This window comes from Rhodamnia argentea, chromosome 1 (assembly GCF_020921035.1).
Source record: "Rhodamnia argentea isolate NSW1041297 chromosome 1, ASM2092103v1, whole genome shotgun sequence".
NCBI classification, from domain to species: domain Eukaryota; kingdom Viridiplantae; phylum Streptophyta; class Magnoliopsida; order Myrtales; family Myrtaceae; genus Rhodamnia; species Rhodamnia argentea.
Genome location: NC_063150.1, coordinates 13,792,921 through 13,803,790, shown reverse-complemented (window position 1 = coordinate 13,803,790; position 10,870 = coordinate 13,792,921). Strand labels below are relative to the sequence as shown.

General features: G+C 40.7%; 1 protein-coding gene across 1 annotated transcript; it reads left to right on the top strand.

The window, feature by feature from the left end:
* Nucleotides 1-2,507: 2,507 nt before the first annotated feature.
* LOC115733221 (probable nucleoredoxin 1) lies at nt 2,508-5,422 on the top strand. Its single transcript, XM_048276471.1, has 4 exons — nt 2,508-2,672; nt 3,274-3,753; nt 3,860-4,339; nt 4,557-5,422. Exons 1-4 carry the CDS (start codon nt 2,577-2,579, stop codon nt 5,250-5,252), a joined length of 1,752 nt encoding a protein of 583 aa, XP_048132428.1. The 5' UTR covers nt 2,508-2,576; the 3' UTR covers nt 5,253-5,422.
* Nucleotides 5,423-10,870: the final 5,448 nt, after the last annotated feature.

Genomic DNA, 10,870 nt, shown 5'->3' with positions numbered 1-10,870 from the left:
AAAAAAAAAAAAAAAAGCATCGGCATGGAATATTCTCTTGTTTTACCCATTCATGGGCGGCTTAGTTGGTTAGGACACACTTAGAATTGTGTGATTAGGCACACCGATCCCAAGTTCGATTCCCCAACTGAATACTTGTGATTTAAGTGGAGAGCTATAGCGATGGGTTGCTATGCTAATCTCTCCCGAGAAATAATCGAGATGAGCTCAAACCGGCCCGGACACCTCAATTATAAATATATATTTATTTATTCTCTTGTTTTGAACCTTGCCTAGTCTAAATAGCAAAATTAATCGAGGCCAGCCGGCGATCGTTCCATGATGTCGTTTGTTTCATCCGTGGTCGTCCCATATTTTCTTTTTATACAATTATATTGGTGTCATTTTCCAACCCCTCTTCCACGTTCTTTCTTCTGTAGCTCCTTTTGACAAAGGATGGCACATTCTTGGCCGCTAAGTTTCGCATGGCACTTTTCGATTTCCCCCTTTCACATCCCTGGAAAATCAGTCTTATCCTCCTAATTACTGCGAATTTTACAAATATTTCATATTCATGGTTTTCTCTCGATTAAAATGGATAGGTCGCGAGGGCGAAAATGGATTGGTCGTGAGGGCGAATTGACCCCAGAGTCCTGTTTCACCACCTAAAAGCCGCCCACGTGCTGACAAAAAAATTGCAAGTTTTGTGATTAAAATATAGATTTTTGATGAAATTAAAGATTTAACTTGATGTAATATGGAGATGGGGTAAAAAGTAAAAAAAATCTTTGTAAACTTCAACATTAGAGACTAGAGATGTGGCTTCTTGGGAAGGAAGGTAGCAAGGAATGGTAAATAAAGAAGATCAAAAATAAATAAGAGAGCTGAAGACACGCGACCGTCCAAACGAGTCCACGTCTTTCCTACGTTGGATCCCACTTCCCGATATGCCTTCCCCGCGCCCGCCACCCCCCCAAAATAAAAAAAAGTCTCCGGAAGGAAGCCTCCAGAAACCCAACAAACGAAAACAAAAAAAAAAAAAAAAAAAAGGAAAATTTGAGTACTTAATAAATAATTTAAAAAAATCCAAACTGATATATCCGTAATAAATTTATTTCAAATTTTTTTTTTACAACCGGAAACTTAAACTGGTATACCAAGAACAAATTTACCAAACCAAGACACTCTTGAAAAATTTACCTCCGTTAAATTAGTTTAATACCTCGAAAAATCTCAAATTAATGCACATGTGACAAACAGATGGTAAAAATCCCAAATTGGCACACTCAGAACTATCATGTGTTATTCAACTTAGCAATTTGATAGCTAGATTTAATGAAAACTAATATAGAGTAAATTTATTACAAGTAAACCAGTTTAAGGTAAATTTATCATAAGTATACTAGTTTAGATTTTTTGGTGGTCAAAAAATAGTTAAGGGTAAATTTGTCACATGTATACCAATTTGAAATTTTCTGTAATATTAACTCTAAAAATAACGCAAGTAACTTTTTTATGAACTTTAGTTCAATATATAATATAGTCTTTAAAATTTTAATTTATTCAATATGGTCTCTAAACTTTAGTCTAATGTATAATATAATTCTTGAATTTTTAGTACAGTTTAATTTTTTTGCAATGACAATATTGAATTTTTTTTATGTATTTTAGGGATTATATTGAACTTGTATAAAAAGTTTATAGATTATATTAAAGAAATCAAGAATTTAGAAATCATGTTAGGGGTGTGCAAATTAGATCGAATTGGACCACACGGGTTGGTCCGGCTCTTGAGAGGGGCTGTCTAGTCCTTGGTTCCAATAAATAGGATCGGTGACCGGGCGATCCGATCCCCGATTCCATGGTGGATGGGATCGGACCGAACCGGACCGTCCGTAATATATTTAAATATATATGGAGAGAGAGAGAGAAAACAAAATTAGAAATTTTTGGAGAAATAATTAACCTAAACCTAATCACCATCTTCATCTTCCGCTCGATAGTCGACACTTACTCCTCTCACTAGACACGAGTTTACCTATCTTCATCTTCCGCTCGACGGTTGACATTCACTCCTCTCACTCAACACTTGTGTGTCGCCTTCGCAACGCAGTTCGCTTTGCTCGGCGCTCGCTCCTTTTGCCTTTGCCTCTCCGCTCATTCCTCATTAGCCATGCATGCATTCGAAGGGTTAATTTCTATAAGCAGTTGATATGAGCGATCTCATTGGGATCGGACAGGGACCCGACTTGACTGCCGGTTCCGGTCCCATCCGATCCATGGTCCCAAAAATTTGGGGATCGGGACTACTGGTCCGATCCTCGATTTCATACCAGAGTCGGATCGGTATGGACCATGCACATTCCTAGGTCATATTGCATATGAAATTAAATTTAAGAATCATATCAAATGAATTAAAAATTTATGAATTACAAGTTGAGCCAATTTGCGCCATTATTCGGAGAGAGAGAGAGAGGCGGTGTGCCCGAGGTTTTTCCCTATTTATAGATATCGAGGAGCACAAGCCCGCCATTGGAGGATTTCTCAGGCACACACTAAGCACAACGATATCAGAACACGGGAGGGAAGCGGCGAGGATGGCGGATGTTGTCGGAGATGGAGCTCGTCACGATGTTCAGTCCCTCCTGTCTTCTCCGGACAGGGACTTCCTCATCCGAAACAACGGCGATCAGGTAAAACTCGGGTTCTCTTTCACTTTCGCTCTTCGGAAGAGGAGAGAAAAGGAATCGTGGGTTGGCGTCCTCGTCCTTGTTGAAGTTCTCGCGGTCTTCGTTGTGGGGGTTGTTTCGCTAGCTACCCAGTTTCGTGCGAGAAATTCTTGTTCTGGTAGGAGGAATGGTCGAAAGCACTACTGATCTGATTCTTTGTTGGTGCTTCTCTTGTCGGATTGGAAAGATGCGCTTCTTGCGCCTTTGGAGGTTAAGTTGCCGATCTTCTTTTGGTTGTTCTTTGCTGGGAGTCGGTGATTACAAAGTGTGAGGACCAAGCTGGCGAATTTAGTTTAAGATGAGCTAATTTGGTCTGATCTTTGATCATCATTTTTCGGGTGCTATCCATTTGTTTCCTTCATTTGATTTGGTCGACGAGACTAATGATTTGCGAGAAAATTAATGAGTAGTGCTTAAGGGAAGTGCTTCTCTAGACTCCAGTTGGCATTTGGATGTATCTTGTGCATTTTCTGGATTTTGTGTGGTGGTCAGTTGATCTAGTTTACCTTGCTTGCTGATTGCTGTGTGGAAGAACTCAAATTAGGAATCTCTTGTCCTGTATCAGGTCAAGGTCGATAGCTTGAAGGGGAAGAAGATCGGCTTGTACTTCTCCGCGTCATGGTGCGGTCCGTGCCGGCGGTTCACCCCGACGCTTGTGGAGGTGTACAATGAACTTTCCCCAAGAGGTGACCTGGAAATCATTTTTGTCTCTGGCGATAAGGATGAAGAGTCCTTCAGCGGATACTTTTCCAAGATGCCATGGCTTGCAATCCCGTTCTCCGACTCGGACATTCGCAGTAGCTTGAATAAAGTGTTTAAGGTCAGGGGAATCCCCCGCCTCGTGTTTCTCGATGGCGCAGGTACAGTCTCAACAGATAGCGGAGTCAAGATTGTCGGCGAGTATGGAGTGGAAGGTCACCCTTTCACTCCAGAACGCATCAAGGAGTTGAAAGACCAGGAAGAAGCTGCGAGGAGAAATCAATCATTGACCTCTCTTTTGGTCCATGGATCTCGTGACTTCGTAGTTTCGTCCGATGGGAATAAGGTAACCCCAAAAATGATCTTCGATGCATTTGAAACTGATGGTCGCGCGTGCTTATGGTTCTGTTTTCCATCCTCCTTTTGCTAATCTAGTTACGTGGCCAAACTAGGTTCCTGTTACTGAGCTTGAAGGGAAAATTGTGGGTCTGTACTTCTCGTTGTCCATGCACAAATCATGCAGTGATTTCTCGCCAAAGTTACTCGAGGTTTATGAGAAATTGAAGGAAAAAGGAGAGAGTTTTGAGATCGTTCAGATTCCTCTTGATGATGAAGAAGCATCATTCAACCAATCCTTTGGAAGCCTGCCATGGCTTTCACTACCATTGAAAGACAAGAAATGTGAGAAGTTGGTTAGGTACTTTGATCTGTCGACCCTACCCACTCTGGTCATAATCGGTCGTGATGGGAAGACTGTCCATTCCAACGTTGCTGAAACCGTGGAAGAGCATGGCGTTGAAGCTTACCCATTCACTCCAGAGAAGTTTGAACAGCTCGCAGAGATAGAGAAGAAAAGGGAAGAATCTCAGACCTTGGAGTCGATCTTGGTTTCAGGGGATCTGGATTTCGTCATTGGAAAGGAAGGAACCAAGGTATACTTGCTTTTTCTCCTAGAGGCTAATGACTTGGAAATTTTTATTGTCTACAATGAGGCCCTAAATATCATTGTCCCTCAGGTTACCTGAGCTGTGGAAAGGATTGAAACCAGGTCTATAGATAGGAAAATCCTTGCCATATATGCAGTTTCCACATGCCTTCTCCATCGATTCGTGGTTCATCTAAAAGGTTGTTGCTTAACTTCGATTGCAGATTCCAGTATCGGACTTGGTAGGGAAGACTGTCCTCCTGTACTTCTCGGCACACTGGTGCCCTCCTTGCCGTGCGTTCCTGCCGGTGCTCACGGAGGCATACGAAAAGATCAAGGCCAAAGACAATGCCTTTGAGGTGATCTTCATCTCCAGCGACAAGGACCAAACTGCCTTCGACAATTACTTTGCTGAAATGCCGTGGCTGGCGCTCCCCCTTGGTGATGAGAGGAAGAAATTCCTGAATCGCAAATTCAAGGTCCGGGGGATCCCCACGCTCGTAGCCATCGGCCCAACAGGCCGTATGGTGACTACCAAAGCAAGGGATCTCATAATGGAGCACGGGGCTGATGCTTATCCTTTTACTGCGGAACATCTCAAGAAGTTTGAGGAACAGTTCAAGGAGAGTATTAAAGGCTGGCCAGAGAAGTTGAAGCATCCTTTGCATGAAGAGCATGAGCTCGTTCCTGCTCAGAGGAGGAAGTACAACTGTGATGGCTGCAATGAGGCAGGGGAGGCGTGGTCGTATTATTGCCAGGAGTGCGACTTCGATCTCCATCCCAAATGTGCTGTTGGAGAAGAGAAAGGGGCTAAAAACGAGCTGGATGAAGAGGGCGAAGCAGCTGGGGAGGAGGCAAAGGAAGGAGGAGATGCCAAAGAAGGATGGGTCTGTGATGGTGAGGTCTGTCATAAAGCCTGAAAGTTACTTTGTAGTAGTCTTGCTATCTACGACTCGTGTGAAGCAGTTAGCCTTTGTTTTTTTTAATCTGGGTGCATGTTTCCGAGCTTGATCTGCGAATGGCTTGTATGTGAGAAAATATGGTGTGTATGTATTATGAGCTTTGAGAATTTGCAGTCACAATAAGATGTGTATGGTCGACAAGCCCTGATCGGCTGTTGTCGTACGGGCGACTCCTTCTCTCCTTTCGAAGACGCAGCTTTTGAGACTTGCCTGCACACACTGGACTTCATGGAACATTGCTCAATCAACACAAATTGTATGCATCATTCCTAAAAGTCCTGGTGGTTAGTTATTGTTCAGCTCACCATTATGGTAACAGGTACTCTGGATTTATATCAGTAGATATGATTTGCGACAATGGAAAGTTGAGCAGCCCCCATTAAATCTCCCCAGTCTTGCTTGATGATCCCATGCTCCCCGAACGTGTGTGGCTAGCCGTCTTAGGGCGTGCATGGTAACCATTCTCATTCTCCGATTCTGATTACGGGGAACAAAAAGGATGAGAATCGCGTTTGGTAACGCAAATAAATTTGATTCCGATTTTGTTCTCGGAATCGGTTTTAGAGAATCGAAATCGATTTTAAAGCAAAATCTAAAAAAAAAAAAAAGTTGGTTCTGGAAAAAGAATCACTTTTGAGAATCACAAAACAAAATGAATTCTTTCGTCACTTTTCCCTCAACCTAATAAAAATAAAATATAAAATATAAAAAAAAATTGGAAATTTTTTTAAAAATCACCAAAAATTTAGAAAATCCCTAAAAATAGAATAAGCTTATATTAGACTAGTTTGACCTCATTTTCACAAATTTAGGCCTAAATTTCATAGATTTCATATTCACTCTTCCGCAAAAAATGTCACGGAAGATTATGGTATCCAACACGTGGATGATAACATATATACTCGTAGCCGTGAGTCACAAAATGTAAACATTTGCACGTAGAGCTGAAGCTAAACACCCACTTTGATTTAGGACAAAAGCTGCAAAATAATAGTGAAGAACTTGTACTTCATATCAAGGAAGATAATTTTTTTTTTTTTGTCAGTGGATAATTTGATTATTCGGCTACTATGTTTGTATGTATTTTGGATAATGCAACATTTAAAGAAAAAAATGAATTCTTAATATGGGAACTTTCTCATGTTTCAATCGAACTTCAAACGTAATGTATTAAAATTTGTATTTCATTTATGACATGCTAAAAAAATAATGTATTTTAAATTATTTTAGTGTGCATTGAAAATTAGTCTTCAATTTAGAATGAAATTTTACAAAGTAACTACATAGTTATTTGACTTAAATGAAAAAAATTAGGAAGAGAAACAATTTTTTGAAACAAAAATTTTGTGGAGTTATCAAATGCGTTTCTATTCCAAGAACAGAAATTTTGGGTAGTTATCAAATGCGTTCTAATTCTCTAAAACTCATCCAGGAACAGAATCAGAAAAAATCATTTTAATCAGAATCGGTTTTTCGGAACAAAATGATTACCATGCGCAACCTTAAAGAAGTGCCATCGGTACAAAAAACTGCTTCCTAACCATCAAGAACCAGCAAGAAATGAACTCTCTCGCAATAATACAAGAAAATTCAAATGATTTTTTTTTTTTTGGGGTAAAGTCGCAAGTCAACAATAAATAGCAATAATTATGTATTTAAAATAAAATTTAACGAGCAAGAGAAAATTTAAAAGGCAATGCTCATATCAAAGTGAGATTCGGAGCAAATGCGAAATAAAATTTTTTAGGTAAAAAAAAAAAAATAGAAAAACAGGACACGTTGCACTTGGTAGAAATCCGCAAGATGCAAGAAAAGGACAACGATTAATGTTCCTGTTGTTTTTCTCAATGTCTGGTCAGTGCGACGATCCGAAGTTTCTTAGCCTCTGCTGTACCACTAGACCAGCCCTGTCGGCAATTAAATTATCAATACGCGAAGACTTGACGTTGACTTCCTCCTCTTGGTCTTGACCTTTCAAAATTCTTAAAATTTCATGATTGAGGGGGGTGGTAATGCCATTAGGAAAAAATTAAATATTGGTACTACCCTTCATTTAAAATCGGATTTCCGGATCACAAAAATCCGATAGCAGCAGGCATCTTCCGTTAACTTTCGGAGACACGATCGATTATGACGTGAATGTGAAATGTGAACACAAATGAGTCTCTTAAAACGTGCCTTGAAAAAAGGGATAAATTTAAAGAAATCGAATTGACATTGGGAATGAGAACCAAATCGTTCTCTCTCTCCTCCAAATCACCAAAAATCTTAGGGCCAAGTATTTTGGCAGAGTTTCGAAACATAAGGGAGCTTTTACAGCAAATTAACAGATTTAGCATGTTTTTCAATGTGATATTTTAGTGATTTAGAGGGTTTTTTTTTTTTTTGTGATACGAAAATTAGTTTGAGATAATGTAGCACGAATGCACTAGTTTGGTTCTTCTTATGAAATTGCAAATCTTGATATTGGGTGAGGCCGCTTATCATGAAAGCTGTAAACTGCCATTGAGTCTCCCAAGTCTTGCTAGATAATCCCATGCTCCCGGAACGTGTGTGGCTAGTCGTCTTGAAGAGGAGCGATCGCCGGAAAAAGCGATGCGTTCTTGATGCTTGGAAAGCAAGTCCGGTTTGCAAGAACTGTTAGCTTTTCTAGGCCAAATTGCAGCTCACGTTTACGGAAGAGCATCTTTCAGCAATAGTATGTCTAGTTTTTGGGGAAAGAAGATGGATCAATTCGACTATTTTTATCAAACTTAAGTATGACCTCAAGAACACCGAGACTTGATGTTCATATATCTTCAATAATAATTTTTGGACGGAAGGTTAACGAGGATAATTTAGGATCAAAATGAAAAGTTTGTGTTTTTTTAGAAAAAAAAAGAAGTTTCCGAATAAAATTGAGATTGAATTTAAAATTAAGGTTTTTTTTTTCGGGGGAGCATATGGCGAAATAATTCTTTTTAGGGGAAAAAGCAGAAAACACGAGACACGTGGCAGGGTGGAAATCCGGCACGATGCAAGAAAGGACAACGATCATATTCTTGTTGTCTTTTCTCGATGTCTGTGCACGACTGAAGTGTCTTGGTTTGCTTCACTGCCCAAGATCAGTACTGTCGGCAATTAAATTATTAATACACGGAGGCTTGACCTACGCCAGCCCCACCACCAATGGGGCTGGCCACTACCCCACGCCAGCCCCACCGCCAATGGGGCAGCGGCCATGGCCGGCAGGGTAACCAACACCTCTACGAGGGCCTACTAGCCCTTGTTAGAGTTGAGAGGGGGCCGCGGCCCTTAATTGAACTACGATGAGGGTCGCCGACCCTTCGACCGAAGGCAGCAACTCTCAACCATGTCCTAGTGAGAGCCAGCAAGGCCCTCGCCTTTGGTCGATGGGGTCACCAATATCGGGCCTTTGCCTCTAGTTGGCAAGGTCGTTGACCCTCGCGAAGGCACCGGCGGTGGGGCAGTAGCCATGGCGGGAGAAGGCCCTCCCGCTTGCGTCTCTTTTTTTTTTTTCATTTAATTTTTATTTTAGTTTTAAATATAATTTAACGAAAAAATTATGTTTTAACGAAAACGTCCTGGATCGATCAAACTATTTAGCTGGCCGGTGAGGTCAGATCCTTATTTGAAACAGACATAGCCATTTTAAGCCATTGTTTGAGATAAGGAGAGTATTTTGGGCCATAATTTGAAACAAGGATCATTTCGGGTTCATATTTGAAAAAATGAGAATATTTGAGACCCTTATTTGGAATTTTCCAATCAACAATGGAATAAAAAGTTGACCCTTGTGCATCGTCCAACGAAAAAAAATGACATATCATAAACACCAATATCGGGGAATGAGTTTACGCGCCAAAGTAATTTGAAAAAAGGAAGTTACTATGCAAGCAAGTCGTGCTGAGGCCAAACGGGTTAGCAACTCTTCACGGACGTTGTTGTTGGGAACAATAATGTATCATACACTAAATATTGTGAAGTGAGAGAGAGAGAGTCCAACTAAACTTGTCCAGATCATTGACAGGGATAAGGTTAACAATTCATATTATCGACTCATAATCGTACATGTAATTCATGTCGATTTGCATTAGTCTACACCCTTTTGATGTCGATTTTTGCATGTCAAATAATGGAATATAGATGAAAACATGTTAATTAATGTTAGATTCGTGTCGGCATTTAAAAGTCAATCATATTTTGTTGGGTTATATTTGGATTCTCTCTCTATGATCAAATCGGAGGAGCCAACTAAGAATGTGCAAAGGAACCGAACATCAATCGATTCGGTTTCCAATTCCAGGTGTGTAATTCCTAATTTGAAACTCGTTCATCTTGTCTCAAACTCTTGCTCTCACTCTCCCCTCGGTCTCTCTATCTCCGTCTCTCAACTCACGGCCTCAACTCTCAAATCCCCGTCAGCTTACGGCCATGCCTCCAACTATTCATCGATGGTGGTGACCGAGAGCAAACGGGCAATTCCCGGTTTTAATTTTTTGAAACTAGCCTTTAGTGGGCGGTTCTGATTCTATGGTGAGAACCGCCCATTCAAACTATGCTCACATCTAGAGCCAACTCTCCAATTTCACGTCAAAAAACGTTTCTCAGAATGAGAAGGGAGAAGCCTATTGATACTTGGGCCTTGGGCCGGCATGGCACGACCCGCCACATTAATGGGCCGGGTTGAGCACAACACACTTCAAGGGTGGCGGCGCAATGGACCACGAGCAGAGCCCACCAATGGGGATCATCATCGAAATCTTTGGGGAACAAGGGTCACGCGAAACCATAGCAAACCTAATTAATCTTGACGTTATATCAACAATCCAACATTTGCCCCAACTTCATATGAGGAACTGGCGATTTTGATGTTAGCCGACCTTGCTTGAATCGATTCCAAACTTCCGCGCTTCTTTTCCTCCAATTCTTCTTTTCCGGTAAGGACGAAATTCGTGTCCTAAGCACCCGAAATCCAAACCTAAGTAGTCGCATGACCCGAATGTTGTTAGTGCAACGCAAGTTTCTGCATTTGTTTGTGTTTTTGAATCGTCACGGTTCGTCTTGTTTCACAATGACTCGGGTCTTGGCACGTTCGGGGCGGATTTCGATTTCCATTATAACCCGAATGAGCTAGAACATTGTGCCGGTGAGGTCAACTCAACCATATAAAAACGTCTACTTAAAAATAAATTGACTTATCTAAATTTAGGATGTCATGGTAAAGGTGTAAAAAAAAAAAAAAAGCAAAGTGTGAGGAAATATTATTTCATTTCCAGCGTATATATTGATTGTTATTTGTCTTCGATGTTTATTTAGGCTGATGCTTCGCGGAGAATGAATGATCCGAAAAAAGCGTTACTAAAAATCTGTCTTTTGCATCGCTTGAAATAATTAGTCAATAAAATATGTTTTCATTACCGGCAATGCTTCATGTCAAATATTCTCGTGGGGCGATGAAAAAATTTCGTTCATTTTGTGCGAAACAGACATAAAACAAAACTTTAGTCACTAACTACAAATTTCCGTTCTCCTCCTCCGCTCTTCAAAGTTCATGTTACTCACCAAAAGGATGA